Raw genomic sequence first — 18,596 nt, 5'->3', positions numbered from 1 at the left:
TATGTTAAAATATTGCATATTTATATATCAACTATACTGCTTATCTATATAAGCTCCATCATTTCTAAGGAGTGTATATACAGCGGGATATGGAGTACATACTGTGCTGTGTTTGAGAGTTGTATGAACTCTGTGTGCCACTTCTGCATGGCAAAGTAGCCCTGCTTTAATGGGAGAATACCTTCATAATACATTATATGATGGAACATGCCACATAAGAACTAAAGGCACATCTATTATGGGATCATAGATTTCTAGGGGTCTCAGGTATTATCAATGGATCCCTTCCTGGTAGTGCCGAACTACAAAATCCCAGATAAAAATATATATATATTTTTTTCCATCACAACCACATGCAACTAAATACTGCTTTTTCATTTACCTCCCATCTCTGTGTAACAGATTTTTCTCCAACCAAAGTGCTGAGAAGCCCAGACCTAAAGCGCAACCACAAGAAAGGAGACAATACGATTAGATAGTTGTGAATGGATAGTCAGGGGTTGTTTACATTTACTTTTCCCCACCAAAATCATCGACTGGCAAATCTGCCCATCAATCCCACAGCAGTGAACGGAGCAGTGGCCATGCAAGCTCATTACTGCTCCATTTACAAGGGCACTGTAAAGCTATCATATTCTAGATCAGTGGTCTCCAACCTGCGGACCTCCAGATGATGCAAAACTATAACTCCCAACATGCCCGGACAGCCGTTGGCTGTCCGGGCATGCTGGGAGTTCTAGTTTTGGAACATCTGGAGGGCCGCAGGTTGGAGACTACTGTTCTAGATCACTCAGATCAAAGTGCAGCAGAGCGCTCTCCCATTACCGCAAACTAAAATAAAAAGGGCAAAAGCATATTATTCTGTCTGATGAATGAGAGAGTATGGATATATTAGGTTATGTGCTTTCCCAATGTATATAAGACAAAACAAAATGTGAACAATGCCTTACTCAGCTTATGATTACTTATGAAACATAAATGTTTTGACCTATTTGCACTGATATGAAATAATATGAAACATTTTTCTGTTTTTCAGTTTTCCATTCCTGTTGATGGATCTGTAGTCTGTTTTAAATTAAAGATATATTCACATCCGTCAACTCAGTTGTCATAGCCACTTATACAAAAGAGACAATAGGAAGTGCAGCTAATATTGGCTGCCACTATGACTTTGCTTCTAAGCAGTCTTAAGGGTGGCTTTAATTAAATTGTTGAATATAAAGCCAGGAACAGAATATATATGGAGGACACAAAAAGAGGGGGAGTTTTACCAAGACCAGCGTATTCATATGCCGATCTTAAAGGGGTACTCCGCCCCTAGACATCTTATCCCCTATCCAAAAGGATAGGGGATAAGATGTCAGATCGCCGGGGTCCCGCTGCTGGGGACCCCCGGGATCGCCGCTACGGCACCGCGCGTTCGCTCTGCACGTAATGACAGGCAATAGAGGGGCCGGAGCATCGTTACATCATAGCTTAGCCCCTCGTGATGTCACGGTCCGTCCCCTCAATACAAGTCAATGGGAGGGGGCGTGGCGGTCGTCACGCCCCCTGCCATAGACTTGCATTAAGGGGGCGGGCCGTGATGTCACGAGGGACGGAGCCATGATGTCACGCTGCTCCGTCCCCTGTATCGCCCGTCATTACGCACAGAAGGAACTCGCTCTGTGCAGTAGCGGGACCCTGGCGATCTGACATCTTATCCCCTATCCTTTGGATAGGGGATAAGATGTCTAGGGGCGGAGTACCCCTTTAAGTGTCACCCTTCTCACCTCTCAATAAATCCAGCGCAATCTGAGGCTGCCTGCATGGCTCTGAGCTTAGATTTTTTACTAAAATGTGTATTTTGGTAAATATAGTGACATTCTACGCCCTTTCCACCATACTCGCCCCTCATGGCAATAAGTCATAAATTGATTGCACTAAAAATGTACTATTTTTTTCAGGGTCTAAGTCTGGTGCTTGCAGATTTCTCCTTTAAAGTCCATTCCTGGATTTGCGTTCCATAATTAAAATAAAAGGAGTACTCCAGTGGAAAACATTTTTTTTTTTTTTCAAATCAACTGGTGCCAGAAAGTTAAACAGATTTGTAAATCACTTTTATTAAAAAATCATAAGTCTTCCAGTACTTATCAGCTGCTGTATGCTAGAGAGGAAGTGGTGTAGTTCTTTTCAGTCTGACCACAGTGCTCTCTGCTGACACCTTTGTCCTTGACAGGAACTGTCTTGGAGCAGAAGTTTTCTATGGTAATTTGCTTCTACTCTGGACAGTTCCTGACACGGACAGCGATGTCAGCAGAGAGCACTGTGGTCAGACTGAAAAGAACAGCTCAGCTTCCTCTGGAGTATACAGCAGCTGATAAGTACTGGGAGGATTAAGATTTTTTAATAAAAGTAATTTACAAATCTGTTTAACTTTCCGAAATCAGTTGAGTTCCATCGGAGTACCCCTTTAAAAACCTGAGGGTGTGAATACACCCTCATCTATCACCTTGTTATGAATTCAGCATGATGAGAGATGGATGTAACTTTCTAAGAATCTTTTGAAAAAAAGTGACCAATAAAATCCTTGCATAAATAACTGAATTAAAATAGGCCATTATTTTCATAAACAAGAAAAAAATGTTTTTCCTTGTTAGGATTTTTCAGTATTACAAATAATAAAAATCAACTGAAATGCATAAACGTTCAGCTTTTGTATAACAAAAGCATCCTCCTCATATAAAGGGGAATTAACCTCATCACCATGATGGCCAAAAGTATTAAGCAAGACACATTAGCTATTAACAAAAAAAAGATTAACAAAGTACAGAATGTTTTTTTAATGAGCTTTTTTATGAGCCTTTCAATCTGCTCTTTATTAAAAGGCATCTTCTGAGCACTCATGAATGAATAACATAACTCTTGTTGGTCCCCTTCATTTTTCCTGACAATATAATTACTGGCTTCCTAAAATAATTGCGCAAACTAACTACTTGATGACAATAGTGACAGACAAGGAACACGACTCGTGTTTTCAGTGTTAAGCTTTTGTGCTTCACTTATTTTTTTTGTCCTCTTATTAAAAATGTATTATGGGGAATAAGAAGCATGGGTTCAATCTGCGTAACACCACCAATATTAAAAGGCTATTTTATTAAAACTGGTATATTTAAAGGCTATGGACACCTCTGAAAATCATTTTAATTCTGGTGAAAAAAAACACAATTTTCTTTTTCTTGCTGTGTGAGCTGTATTTTCTCTCTATACTTGTACAGAGTCTACATGATTCCCCCCTGTAGACTGCACAGTAACTGCTCTTGTCCTCTCTATTTTTTGAAGCCTGTGTAAGCTGTCCTCCAAGGTTTCTCTTCCCCTGTCCACCCTTAAAGGGAACCCTTACTAATGTTACGCTGTCCTTGTTGATGGCAGATTTCTATAGGAACAGATGCTATTTCCAGCTGTCTGCCCCAGACCCTGTAGTGTAGTTTAGTAGCACTTACGCCCAGAAAGCAGCCAAACACTGCCTGAGAGGTGTCTTCTGTCACTTGCTCCGTCACCCGCCAATGATAAACAGGCTGTGCAATGAATGCACAATGCTTTCTGAGCATAAGTGCTACTAAACTATACTACACTTAAAGGGGTACTCCCATGGAAAACTTTTTTTTTTTTAATGAACTGGTGCCAGAAAGTTAAACAGATTAAGAAATCTTAATCCTTCCAGTACTTTTTAGGGGCTGTATACTAAAGAGAAATGCATAAAAGAAATGCATTTCCTCTGATGTCATGACCACAGTGCTCTCTGCTGACCTCTGCAGGAAAAAGTCCCCATAGCAAACATATGCTGCTCTGGACAGTTCCTAAAATGGACAGCAGAGGTCAGCAGAGAGCACTGTGGTCATGACATCAGAGGAAATGCATTTCTTTTTTGGATTTCTCTTTAGTATACAGCCCCTAAAAAGTACTGGAAGGATTAAGATTTTTTAACAGAAGAGATTTACAAATCGGTTTCACTTTCTAGCACCAGTTGATTTAAAAATAAAAGTTTTCCATGGGAGTACCCCTTTAAGTGTCCGAAACAGACTGCTGGGTTCCACAGCATCATGTCTGCCTCTATATTATGCTGCCCTCAGCAAGGACAGCATAACATAAGTGAAAGGTTCTTTTTAAAGGGAACTTGTCATCCCTTCCATGCTGCCTAAATCACAAGGCAGTCATCGGGGATCCTCCTCACCCCACCAGCCTTGTTTAATTTTAGGAAGAGATCTATAATTTAAGGCTGGCGGGGCAGAGAGAAGCCACCAGGGATCACTCCGATGCCTCGTGGTTCAGGCAGTATTAAAGTGAAGGCAGGTTCCCTTTGATATTGAGCATAACAACATAATAACAGATACTTAAAAGTGTATAATGCAATATTGCAACACTACCTATATTAAAGTAGATTGTTTAAGTTCTATGAAAAAGTATGCACACATATATTACCCTTGCTCCACACTGGTATTCGGACGCTGCCCTGAGACGGACTCTGAGCTATCTGTCAAAGACGGCACCACTGCCAGGAACCTGTGGAGAAAAATAGTTACCATATAGTAACTACCAAATAGTTAAGCCAAGTTTTTACGCTCCCTCCCATAGGCTTACATTGAGGGGGTGGAGCGTGATGTCACACGGGGATGGAGCCGTGACGTCACAACGCTCTGTCCCTGTGATCGCCAGTAATCAGACCCGGAGTGAACACGCTCCGGGGACGGTATCTAACGAAGTGCTGCGTGCAAGATTATGTGGGTTCCCAGCGGCGGGACCCCCGCGATCAGGCATCCTTTGGATAGGGGATAAGATGTTGTAGCGCCGGAGTACCCCTTTAATAGTCCCCATAGGGAACTATTTAGAGCAACCATTTGATTCCTAATACTGTTCAGTGCTGTGCATAGGGCATATCACTGATCAGTATTATTGGCGAACAGAAGACCCCTGGAGACAGACGGAGGCAGGTGAGCGGACCTCCGTCCGCCATAATGGATGATCAGATCCCCGCAGCAGCATCGCGGGCGATCCAATCATCCATTTTACCAACCACACTGCCGGAGATGCCGTGATCTGGATTGATCACGGCATCTGAGGGGTTAATGGCGCACATCAGTGCAATCACTGATGTCCACCATTGCCGGCGGGTCCCTGCCTTCTGATAGCAGCCTGGACCTGCCGTGCATGACACGAGCACCACTCCGGTGCTCGCGGTTATGTACAGGACGTATATGTACATCCTGGTGTGTTATGTACCAGGGCACAGGACATACATTTACGTCCTGTGTCGTTAAGGGGTTTAAGGAATCCATTCCTATTCTGAATGCTTTATAATGGACACAAATGACATGCTCTAATTATTAATCTAAGAGTTAATTCTACTTCCCTGCATATAATTTACCATGTAAATTATAAAACAGAGCTTGCATAAAAAATTTGAAAAGCTCCAAACAAGTACTAACGTGGCAGATATACTTGAAAAAAAAGAGAACAACTGTTTTATGTCATAGTCAAAGGAGACTCACCTCTGGTAAACTTTGTTCCGAACTCCCTTCTGAAAGGCCAGTAAATAGTTGCGTCCGTCTGCTGAGAAGACCTCCACAGCAATTGGCTACAAGGAGATATATAAAATGTTTTAAACAAAAACAGCCATTAAAATAGTTCTCAGTATTAAGTTGCCCTTAAAACCATTAATGTATGAAAAATCCATTTTCAACAAGGGGGTATATACATTATAAAGGTATTGCAACAAGATGAACAGCTTGGTTCTGTCCCCCATCCCTTAATCCGGATATACCCTGCACCAAGCTAGATAAGACTGACTGGCAAGAGTACCTACCTCGACTCTGAACCAATAATGGGCCCCAAAGGTCTAGAAGAGGATGACCACATTAGGCGCTGACTTTGGAGACAATCACATGCCAGTAGTGACTTTTTAATGGTTTATTTATTGATATGTGCTGAATGAACAATAATGTGACAAGTTCTGTATAAATGGTGGATGGGGCCTCAGAATAATTTCCATACGGTAGACTAGAGAACTCTACTCTTTTTCCATCTACTTTTTATGTTTTAACATTGCTAAATGGTAAAAATTATTTCCATACTGGAAAAATCTTTGTGCACTTATCTAATTTAGTGATCTCTCAAAGCTCTGAATATCTGGAGCTATAATCTACCCTTACATTATAACACCAGGCAGGTATACTGCATAAAGTATGACTGACTCCAGGTTATTCAGAATCTTAGTAAACTTCATTAAATCGTTGTCGATTTTTTAGAGAAAAAAGAAAACCGACATAGAATTGCACAAAACATTTCTGTGAACAAGCCCTAAATATTTATTAGGCACATAACCATGAGCAGTCTGGCTCAATGAATGGACAGCTGGTCAATGACAGGAGACAGACCATGCACAATTACATATGTATTTATGGGTGCAAAAATACGTGCAGCTGTCAGCTATATGTCAGCATACAGTAGAGAGCATTTATGTATATACACCACTGGAGCCAAGTCATGTACTTGGAGCCTGCATATGTTTTCGGATGTCAACACATTTTCAGCAGGCACTGGTTTACAATACAAAAGTGCATCTATTAACAATAATAACAATTAATTTTTATATGTATATATATATATATATATATATATATATATATATATATATATTAGGGATCAACCGATACCGTTTTTTTAGGGCCGATACCGATAATCGGTGGAGGTTAGGGCCGATAGCCGATAACTTATACCGATATTCCGGTATAAGTTATCGGCTATTTATCCCCCCGCGACACCACTGCAGATCATTGATTTAAAGCGGGCACTTTAAATCAATGCACTGCAGTGGCTTTTGCGGTGCCATAGATCGCCGCCGCCACCCGCTTCTCTCCCCCTGCCTGTCCGGGGGTACTATCACCGCCACCCCCGCACCGCTCCCCCCACCGCCGCTCCGCGTCGCACCCCCGACCCGCCGCACCGCGTCGCACCCCCCACCGCACCCCCCGGCCCCATTGCCTCCCCCACCCCCGGTTTTATAATTACCTGTGCCCGGGGTCCACTCTACATCTGGCTCCGGTGGCGTCCTCCTGAGCTGTCACTGTGCGCACTGACGGTGACGTCACGTTGAGGACATCACTCGTCATTGCGCACAGCGTAACGCAGGACGCAGCAGGAGCCAGAGGTAGCGTGGGCCCCGGGAACAGGTAATAATAAAACCGGGGATGAGGGAGGCAATGGGGCCGGGGCGGTGCGGTGGGGGGTGCGGCGGGTCGGGGGGGCGGTCGCGGTGCGGTGGGTCAGAGGGACGGTCTCAGTGGGGAGTTGCGGGGGGCGGGGCATTATCAGCAAGGTAATTGCCGATACCGATAATGCCCAAAATCTTTATTATTAACCAAACCGATAATCGGTCGATCCCTAATATATATATAAAAAGTCGCACTGATGACTTGCATAAGCAGGGTTAAAAGCGATAGATTCACTGTGAAATGTCAAAAGGTTTTTTTATTTGTGGACAGGGACACCTTGGGCTTTATGGATATTAAGTTTCAAATCCAAGATCACGTGATCAGCACTTTAAAGGGGTACTCCACCCCTAGCATCTTAGCTGTCAGATCGCCGGGGTCTCGCTGCTGGGGACCCCCGGAATGTCCGCTGCAGCACCCGGCTATCATTACTGCACAGAGCACACTCGTTCTGTGCGTAGTGACAGGGGCCGGAGCATTGTTACGTCACGGCTCTGCCTCTCGTGATGTCATGGTCCGCCCCCTCAATACAAGTCTATGGGAGGAGGCGTGGCGGCCATCACGCCCCCTCCCATAGACTTGCATTAAGGGGGTGGGCTGTGACGTCATGAGGGGCGGAGCTGTGACGTCACGATGATCCGGCCCCTGTATTGCCCGTCACTACACACAGAGCGAACATTCTATGTGCAGTAATGATAGCGGGGTGCTGCAGCGGACATCCCGGGGGTCCCCAGCAGCGAGACCCCGGCGATCTGACATCTTATCCTCTATCCTTTGGATAGGGGATAAGATGTCTAGGGGCGAAGTACCCCTTTAAGTATAAATAAAGATTTTTACATTTACACAGCTTTGGAACCATAGTGCATGCTTTTTAACCCTAAAGCAGCCATCTGGAACCTATATGGTGCACATGCACAAGAATTAAGTTCATAAAATGACCAACGAGAAACCATTTTGCATATAAATAACAGTTTAGCATCTTCAGACAAAGAAGTATATAGTCCAGCTCACTCCCTCAGCCCGTCGCGCCAGGACCGGCGTGGGCAACACCGACTGGAACCACCAAGCAAAAGCAAAATGTCCAGCGCGAATATCAAGGAACAGGATGTTTTATTCCAATAAAAGCCAAAAGACCAGGAGAACATGACAAGGTGACGCGTTTCGGTCCTAAGACTGTATTGCTTGTCACTGTTCATTCTCCTGAAGAGGCTGTAAGCTGTCTGCTTCTTGTCTGTGCTTTCAGGGACAGAATGGAGATAACCACACCTCCCTCCCCCCCCCCCCCCCCCTTCAAAATTTTGGTCCTTTTTAAGAAAAGGACCAAAAAAGGCTGAATTTTCTCGGTTCGTTTGCAAAATTGAAAAGACAGAGACCCCTAGTGGCCATTTTTTTGAAACCTGTTTTTCACATCTTTAGCAATTCAATTTTTTAATAAAGTATATTAGGAAAATGCTTAGTTTTTAAGGAAGTATTAAATGGAAAAAAGTAGTTTCTAATGGCAGAAATGCCTGTGCACCCCAGGTACTGTACTAAAACCTGGCTATGCAGATTATATGTGGGGTGACTATAAAAGTCAGATTTCAATAATTATCTGCCCAAATTTGGTACCAATTCATGTTAAATGTCAAGTTAATATATGGAAAAGTTCACACCAAACAACAGATCTGCATTCCATTAATGGAACCTCGGACCAGACTCCAAATCATTGCAGAGATGAAATTGTAAGTTGTCATTTTCTCTTATAATGTTGTCCTCCAAGCAGACAACTGTCACTGACCAGCCATGAATGACAAGATGTTCTTATATCCTTAATGCAGTGTTCCTAACCTCTAGTTTTCTAGCTGTTGAAAAACTAAAATTCCCCATCATTCCCTGTGTAAAAGTGTATCTAACTGTTTCATTGATTCTTCCACAACCTCCTTGTGTCATGTCATTTTTGTTTGCAGAAGGGGTCATCATAGTTGTTCATTTGTACTATTATTTCATATTTTATTTTATATATCTTCTACAATGTTGAACTATTTCCATTTAGTTTTTTATGATATTTTATGATATATCACAACTTATTCACCCCCACATCATCTCATGCGTGTAGTGTTACTGCGGTTTTATTATTCTTTTCTTTTTCCATGTTAAAAATAAATCTATTTTATTGCATGTGCATTTAGTCTATATGCATGTTTGTACTCTTTTTTGATGTTCATATTTCAGTGAGCACAACATAGTTTTGGGGGTGGTATAAAATATATATACACTAACAGTCAAACAGAGTTCAGTATTATTTGTTTCGTTCGTGAAAGTGTATCATTCTGTAGCATTGATACCTCCATGGCTCCCTTATTAAGGGTTATGATACATTACTAATGACATGGATGGATTCTGTTGAGCCATACATACACATCTGTTACTGTTATAACACTGAGATGCCCACCTGTAATAGGTATCTTCGTTTATGAACCTCCTTGATATCTTCATAGGCAAAGATGCTGCATGTTCTCCTTAGCTGGCTGGGGCCCTGTCTTGCTCCCCGGGGAACAATTGGCTCATGCATACTAAAATAATAAAGTATATTTATAGCAATGGAAACTCTGAAATGGTACATCCTATAACACGATGCACATAAAGCATCAACTAAGGAGAAATCTAGCAAACAATGAGGAAAAAGGGTGAATATACAAAAACTTTACTTGTCGGTTGGTATTGAGAGAGTCACTTACTTCACTGGTAGAGTTTCAATATCCCGAATTTCCCTGTTGGCAGTCAATGTGAAACCATCAACAACATAGAAGTGTTCTTTGCCAAACAACAGGAGCCCTTCTCCAGTGTCCAGGCCCTGGACCCGTGCACAGCGGTACATATGCTGAATCTGAAATTAATTTATAAGAACATAAGCAATAGAAATAACCTTACAAATAAGAGGTTAGACCTGGGCCCCTGAAAATAACTCAAATACAGTATATACCATACAAACAAAATACCCTGATCAGTTATAACATTGAGAAACCACCTACATAACACTGTGTAGATATGCTGTATAAGCCACCAGCCTGGCCTGTTGAATCATGGACTCCACAAGACCTATTAAGGTGTTAGCAGCAGATCCTATAAAAGGTCACTGTCATTTTCACAGTGACATATCAAAAGTTTTGACCTGAGGATGTCTGGGTGCCCATTTGTTTCTGCAGTGGCACAAAACAGACTTCCAGAAAGCATATGACCTTGCTCTGAGCAAGAACGAACAGGACCAGAGCTCAGCCGCTTGGTTCTTCACACTTACATTACCAATCAGTGAGACCCTCAGCACCCAGACCCCATCGATGAACATTACTGACACATCACTTTTGTAAGACGTTTTCCAAACTGATAGTTTCCCTTTAAGTATTGGAGCTTGTTTTTCCAGTACATCCCACAGATGTTTCATGAGATTAGAATATGGGGATATATGGAGGCCAAGTAAATACTTGAACTTTTTTGATATTTCTCAATTCCTGAATAGTTTTTATAATATGGCAGGGCACGTTATTCTGATACGAGGTCACTGCCATTAGGAAATACTGTTGTCATAAAGGCTGATCTGCAACAATGTTTAAGTAGGTGGTACGTGTAAAAGTAAGATCCACAATTGTTTCCCAGTAAAACATTACCCAGTTCATCATTCTGCCTCGCACCAACTTGCTTTCTATACTTCCTGGTGCCCCAGGTAAGTAATGCACATGTATCTGGCCACCCACATGGTGTTAAAGAAATTCATCAGGCCAGAACATCTACTTGCATTGCTCCAGTTCTGATGCTCAAATACCCATTGTGGGTGCTTTTAGCATGAAGCAAAAATTATCATAGGTGCTTTGAAGAGTGAGAGGTTACATAGTGCAGCATAGCTGAATGTATTTCCCATGTGTTGTGACATTTTTTTCAGTCTTGGATGCTCAAGATCCTGTCTTCTTTTCACCTGTTCCTCTTCTTTCCATTACTTATGGTAGGTCCTAACATCCCACAAGCTCTGCTGTTTTGGAGATGCTCTCCCCTGCTTCCAACACATCACCTTCAAGAGCTGACTATTTAATGGCTGCTTAATATATCCCACCCACTGTCACCAGATACCTAATATTACTTACTTAACCCAGTAGTGGTCTTAATGTTATGGCTGACCACTGCATACATACGATTTTTCTCATGAAGGAAACTAGTACATTATTATTACTTTGACATGCTCACCAATAGGTGGCACCATTGTATTCATAATAATAAATTAAAAAAGAAACAATTCTTGTGTCTAAATATATTAGAGGAGGAATATGAAATTTATCACTGATAATAAATAGTGTTGTGCACAGATCATGTAAAATATTCTGTACAAGCACTGTCCTACACAGTCATCTAAAGCTACCAACACACCGATGAACACTGGGATTTGTCAACCAAAACTAAATGTAACATTTCTAGCAGACAGCAAAGACAGGGGAGTATGGGTCCAATTACCTTCTCTCCTTCTTCAAGAAGTCTCAGAAGGGTGGTACTGTCCATCTTCTCTTCCTCGTCTATGGAAGAGCCTTCACTCAGCTGATCTTGCAAGAGCTCCTGGTTCTCATCTTCTCCACCATCAGGGGCAGATCTTGATCGTTTCAGAGGTGCTTTTACAAGGCCTGAAAGAGTTACAAAATTATTTCTCACCTTTAAGTTTCTACTCAAGAACAAAATTAGGAATTTAATACGAGACACCATACAATGAGAGAAGTCCTGTTTTACTTTACAAAGAAATTTTATGCCACAGACCTCCAATGTCCAGTGCATGAACCAGAGCAGTGGTATTCCAAGGACAGACCTCCAACAATCATAAATTGATGAGCAATCCATGGCCTCCAATCCATGACCTCCATCATATTTTGTCTTGCTGACAAAATTGCTTTAGGAAGTAACCACTATAAACCATATAGGAGTCTAGGGGCAACTCTTTCAGGTCAACCAGTCCCTCTCATTGTCAACCTTGTGTATAATGTTCACAATTTAACCATCTTGTGCCTTCGGTGCAGGATTCCAGGCAAAGACCTGATGAACCATGAGTCTTAAAGACTGACAGTTACTCTGGTGAATTCCTTCTCATGTTCTGTTACCTTTAACTTTGGCAATGGTGTCTTCTCCGTGTTCTGGCTCATGCTGGGCTGCTTCCCCTTCAGAGCTTTCCTCCACTGTATCGTGAAACACTGCTGGGTTCCCCGGCATCAGGCGCATGTAATAATCTTTACTGTCATAGCTAATGGCACGGCGGTAACGGGCAGGTTTCTGTGTTTACATAATAACAAAAACATTTTTATGTATTAGCACATACAGACTACAAAGCACATTTATATATATGGCTCCTACTAATATTTAATTGATACTACTTATTTATGGCCATAGCCGCAAAGAAAGGAAATAAAACTGCACTGAGTGCTCCGCTTCACAGAAGGATTTACTGGTTGGGTGACATTAATAGCTCCTTTACACAAGCTTATTTGTGAATCACATTCCATGAGTGTATCTATGCAACCTATTCTGTGGGCTTACGGAAGTTATTTATTTGTGCATAAAAACGTCCCACTACATCTGATTAGAAAAAGGAGATTTTTTGTACTAACCATAAAATCTCTTTCTCGTAGCCTTCATTGTGGGACACCTATACTGATGGGTATATGCTCTTGCCACTAGGAGGCGCTGACACTAGGAAAAAAAAGTCAGCTCCTCCCTGACAGGAAATACCCGCCCACTGGAAGAGAGGTAATCAGTTTGGTCACAAAGCAGTAGGAGAAACCAAAAAAGAAATGTCTCAAAGAAAGCCTGGTCCACGGGCGAAACGTTAGTTTAGGAGGCATTATTTTAATATCGGCATTCCCAGCGGCACTATAAATATTGGTACTTTTCAGCAGTGTTACAGTGTTCCGCTGCGACTGAGAGGCGTGGTTGCGCTGCCAGTAGCGGTACACTGATAAACTGCTTATTTGGTCTAAATGACAAGCAAATCTGCATTTAAGTGCACGCACTTGGGCTGGCCGGATTTTTAATTCAAACCCCCCCCCCCCCCCTTTATTTCTTCACTGTATATACCACAAGCACTTTTAAGTTCCTCGTTTATACAAGAATAAATAAAAGCTACGTTTTAATAAGACTGTAGGCAGTCTCTAGTTTAGGGCAGTCCTGAGGGGCTTGTCACTAAAATTGTGATATATATTATTTGCCCTGAGACTCCTAGGGGATCAATTTGGTGTTGTTAGGAAGTAGGAAAACAACTCCAAGGAACACAGAACCAGACAGAGTGCCAGCCCGGCTGGAAAACAAAAATGGAAAAGGGCACAACAAGAGAGCCCCATCCAGATTCAACTGATTCAAGAGAACATGGTGGAAAAACACGAGAGAGAGCAGTGGACGCCTGGACAGAAGGAGAGCACAGAAGGTGGAGACCAGAAAACCACTGGAAAAAGAAAGACGGAAACTGGCTCAAGAGAGGCTCGGTACAGAAGATCGATGAACTGAACATCTGCAGACCCAAAACCCCCATCCAGGGGCCCGCCACAAGTCCCCGGGAAGCAAAATAGCTCGATTGGTATAATCCGGATGACCAGAACGCCCTCCATCTTGAGAGAACATGGACCTTAATGGAGGAGACAGAAGGTAATAACGGCCAAAAAAGGAGCGAAACTTCCTGAAAAGGGTCATCCCGACACACCGAAACGATAGGCCTGGAAACCGGTAGGCGGTCACTGTGCCCCTCTGTCGCATGTGGGAGGGGAGGCCTAGGAGCCACGGATAGTATCTCCGCCACCCTGAGAATGGGGGAGGCTGAGGAGCAGTGAATGGTATCCCCATCACCCCATATAGGGTCCATAGGACACATTGGGTCACTCCTTCGTACACCTCGCACATCAGTGAGGTACCGGAACTCCAGCAGCAGATACATCAGCTATGTGATGAGTGACAGGCGGCAGAGGAAACCACGCAGATCACTGTCTGGCTTACTGGTATGGGTTCCTAGTATACAGCAAGGCACCCCATTTGGACACCTCACTAGTAGTGGAGTACCGGAACTCCATCCGCAGATCCATCAGCTGTGTGATGAATGACAGGCGGCAGAGGCAAATCACGCAGACCACTGTCTGGCTTACTGGTATGGGTCCATAGTAGACAACTGGGTCACTCCTGTGGATACTTCGCACTAGCAGTGGAGTACCGGAATCCAGCCATGGATCCGGCAGCTGCGAGATGAGTGACAGACGAGACTACTGTCTGACATATTGATATCAGGTCCAGTCCCTGCCCACACAAGGAAACCTCCATTGAGACCTTGCACTGGATGTGGGGAGCCGGAGCACTAACCACGGATGCGGCAGCCGGTGAAGGAGGGAATCATATTGTTTGACACGCCAAGAACTACCCCTTGATGGGTGACCAGCGGACATGACAGAAGGGGAACTGTGAAAGCGACCTTAGCATCCGCAAGGAATGTCAATGCCCTTGCGACGGCATTCGGCCAGTGCCATCCATTGTAGGGGGGCCATATCAGGTCTCGTACGAGGTGACGGAAACAAATAAATCGGCCCCCATATGCAGTCCCTAGAAGGAACCCAGCAGATATTAAACTGATAAGGACAGATATTACAGGCCTGTAATAGTTAATGGATATCACAAGAGGGTGCCTGAGTGACAGCAGTGGAGAGGAAGTTTTTTGTTTTTTTTTATAGTAAACTAAATATGGCAGGGAGGAAGCATGGAGAGCAGATCGTCCCCGCGTAACTTCTGCCCGCAGTCCCTGTAACAGCGGCCGGATGAAACAGCGCGATATAGAAGCACCTGCTAAGCTGTCGCACGGCCCTGAGCCAGGGGACAAGAGCGGGCCAGCTGGAGGAGCTCCCGGCGGGCTGCTGCTACAGGAGCAGCTAATGGAGCCACTCCGTCAACAGAGTGACACCGACCCCCCCCCCCCCCCCCCCGCAGTGGGGGAGGAGCAGTGGCAGGGAGAAGCATCAAGGTAAAGGGAAGGACCCTTGCAGTGCGCGAACCTGGAGAGGAGGCGCATACCAACCTCCCGGTTCGCTCACTGGCTCAGGGGGAGAAGAAGGGCGGAGCTACATGCCGCCATTGCCCCCAGGACTCCCGCCGGCTAGGCACCACATGATCGCAGACCCGGGCAAGAGGTGAGGTGGTGGCGGCTCCCGGCGTATGCTAGGAGCGAGCCGGCGGGTCTGCGACAGACCAGTTGACATGCAGGTGGCTCTGGTGCTGGCCGCTCCCAGTAAAAAGGGGACCACCAGAAAATAGAAACTTGCTGAGAGCTAGGGATGCAGCAGAAGCTGCATGAATAAAATAGCAGTGTTAACCCCTCACTGCCCGGTCCCCCACCCTAGTCGCCATAAACAGCCCCAGAAACAGGGCTACTACTGCTTGTTCGTTTGGGGGGGGGGGGGGGGGGAGTAGTGGGGGCGGTAATGAAGGGGGGCATACTCACCTTAGTTGCCCCATACTCACCCCTTGACGGCTTCAGCCAGCATTAGGCCACACTGCATCATACTAGGCTAAGATAGCGGGGCGAGCAGGGGCAGTGGGGGACCCGGACCCATGGTACAACCTCCAGGCGCTGGCCGTTGGTGATAAGGGATTAACGGCCCATACTCTTATGTTCCTTGCCCCTTTGTCGCATATGGGGAACAGGTAGTGCCATGCTCCTGAACCCCCACCGGAAAAAGGGAAGCAAAACTGAGATAAGAACCTAACTAAAGACACCCACTAGAAAATTATTTTAAAAAAGACCTCGGTCTGGGGAGCTCCAAGACCTGTGTCTTGCCTCCTACTGACACTAGCTAAAACTGTTTACCTCACTTCCAGTGGGCGGGTATATCCTGCCAGGGAGGAGCCAACTTTTTTTTTTCCTAGTGTCAGCGCCTCCTAGTGGCAAGAGCATTTAACCATCAGTATAGGTGTCCCCTATGAAGAGAACTGTGTTTGCATCTAACAAATATGGGAAACGTTTTAATACATAGGATACTTGGTCCAGACACCTTCTACAAGGTGAAAGATGTTAGTTTCTATGGTAGGTCACAAAGGCATGGTCACATTAAATAACTGTCTTCTCAAACTTTGGAAACAAACATTACTTGAGCTCCCTGGTATTCCTGTAGATACAACACGTGACTGCCGAACTGTTAAGTGTGTAACACACTCCTTCGCAACGTACACTTGCTGCAGAGAGTAGGGCTCTAGACTAAGTGCTCAGGGTAGCAGTTAGCTCATGCAGAAGCTGAGAGACATCGGGGGAGATTTATCAAAACCTGTGCAGACGAAACGTTGGCCAGTTGCCCATAGCAACCAATCAGATTGCTTATTTCATTTTTAAAAGGGCCTGTGCAGAATTAAAGAAGCAATCTGATTGGTTGGACAACAAGGCAAGTTTTCCTTTGCGCAGCTTTTGATAAATCTCCCCACCCTTCCTATATCCTTGAAAATGAACATAAACAGTGTAGCAACATTGTGGTAATCTCCAGCATCCATATTTAAAGGCATTGTAACCTCATCTTACATTTTCTTTTTAAATATTTAATGTATTAGATGTATATTTTACATCTGGTTAGTTGTGCTGGCTATAGACATACCATTTGTGCAGCCAATAATTAATGTGTGTGTTATATAAAAAAAAAAACACAAGAAAAATACATTTGCATTAACGATGAAAAATGAAAAAAAAAACCTTGTTACCAAACAAAGGAAACAAATTCCATTGGTCAGTAACATTTACCAAAAAGGGAGAAATTTTGCACACTAACTTTTCAGAAGTTCAGAGCCCTGCTTGTCCTGCACACACTTCCTGTTTTTGGACTCCTCACAGAGACAGACAGGCCATAGCTGAAGGGACACCCCCATAATGTTATTTTCTACATTATATAAAATGTTTTTGTTAATGACAGGTACACTTTAATCTTCACACTTAAAAAAAATTGTTATGACTTTTTATTTGAATTCAAAAAAATTTGTGTGATAAGGGTGAATTTATCATTGTTGGCCACCAGTTTTTAGACATACAGAAGTCACAAATTGTTGTGCAAACTGCATTTTTTTCACTGCCTTTGCCACATTTTTAAATACGGTAATTGGCAGAAGGGAGTGTGGCCTACCAGTCTAGCAGATTGAATGTAATTTACACCAAAAATTGGCAAAAGTTATGCTGGTAAAAACTGAGGCACAGAGAGTGATCACGAGTCTTGTGCCACTTAAAACATGTATCTTACTCCAGTGATCTTTAACTTTAACTGGATCTTATACCCCAAACTCAACTTGGAAACAGAGACAGAAACAATGTTAACACTGTTTGCAAGTCTCTACCCGTGCTACATATTCCACTTTTGTTGCTGGAGTAAAACCACTCCAGGTTGGAACACGTTGGCCCTGATTTACTAACGTGAACCCGAGTGTTTTTGTCGGGTTTAGCGTCTAATATTCTGTCTCACGATGTATGCGACAGTGTGTGCAACCAAAAAAACCCATCTTTTTGCAAACTCTCCGAGTGTTTAGTAAAACACACCAAATGGGCGTGTTGTCAACTAAATGGGGCGTGTTCCAGAGTAAATAAAAAAAAAACTCTCGGAGTATAATGTGAAACACATGATAAAAGGGTGAGATTGTGAAAATGAAAACCCGACTGCCGGCAGTAAATCGGAAAGTTCATAAAAACGGAGGGTTTTTAACCCCTTAAGGACCAGGGTTTTTTCCGTTTTTGCATTTTCGTTTTTTGCTCCTTGCCTTTAAAAAATCATAACTCTTTCAATTTTGCACCTAAAAATCCATATGATGGCTTATTTTTTGCACCACCAATTCTACTTTGTAATGACAACAGTCATTTTGCCCAAAATTCTACGGTGAAACGGAAAAAAAAATCATTGTGCGACAAAATTGAAAAAAAAAACGCAGTTTTGTAACTTTTGGGGGCTTCCATTTCTACGTAGTACATTTTTCGGTAAAAATGACACCTTATCTTTATTCTGTAGGTCCATACGATTAAAATGATACCCTACTTATATAGGTTTGATTTTTTCGGACTTCTGGAAAAAATCATAACTACATGCAGGAAAATTAATACGTTTAAAATTGTCATCTTCTGACCCCTATAACTTTTTTATTTTTCTGTGTATGGGGCGGTATGAGGGCTAATTTTTTGCGTCGTGATCTGAAGTTTTTAACGGTACCATTTTTGCATTGATAGGACTTATTGACTAAATGCACTATTTTGGACTTTGGAATTTTTTTGCGCGCACGCCATTGACCGAGCGGTTTAATTAATGATATATTTTTATAATTCGGACATTTCCGCACACGGTGATACCATATATG

The 18,596-nt window shown here is 43.3% G+C and overlaps 1 protein-coding gene across 4 annotated transcripts in view; it reads right to left on the bottom strand.

The window, feature by feature from the left end:
* Nucleotides 1-18,596, bottom strand: part of WDFY3 (WD repeat and FYVE domain containing 3) — a 250,866-nt gene that overhangs the window by 24,258 nt on the left and 208,012 nt on the right. For all 4 annotated transcript variants that reach the window (XM_056568763.1, XM_056568762.1, XM_056568764.1 and 1 more), the window contains 7 exons: nt 12,359-12,527; nt 11,727-11,890; nt 9,965-10,113; nt 9,679-9,799; nt 5,529-5,614; nt 4,462-4,542; nt 383-437 (listed from right to left, as the gene is read on the bottom strand). In XM_056568763.1, the coding sequence (XP_056424738.1) occupies nt 383-437; nt 4,462-4,542; nt 5,529-5,614; nt 9,679-9,799; nt 9,965-10,113; nt 11,727-11,890; nt 12,359-12,527 (825 nt within the window). The remainder of the gene's footprint in view (nt 1-382; nt 438-4,461; nt 4,543-5,528; nt 5,615-9,678; nt 9,800-9,964; nt 10,114-11,726; nt 11,891-12,358; nt 12,528-18,596) is intronic.

This window comes from Hyla sarda, chromosome 1 (genome assembly GCF_029499605.1).
Source record: "Hyla sarda isolate aHylSar1 chromosome 1, aHylSar1.hap1, whole genome shotgun sequence".
Classification (NCBI taxonomy): Eukaryota; Metazoa; Chordata; class Amphibia; order Anura; family Hylidae; genus Hyla; species Hyla sarda.
The sequence above is the reverse complement of the archived record's forward strand: the minus strand, read 5'-3'. Positions and strand labels throughout refer to the sequence as shown.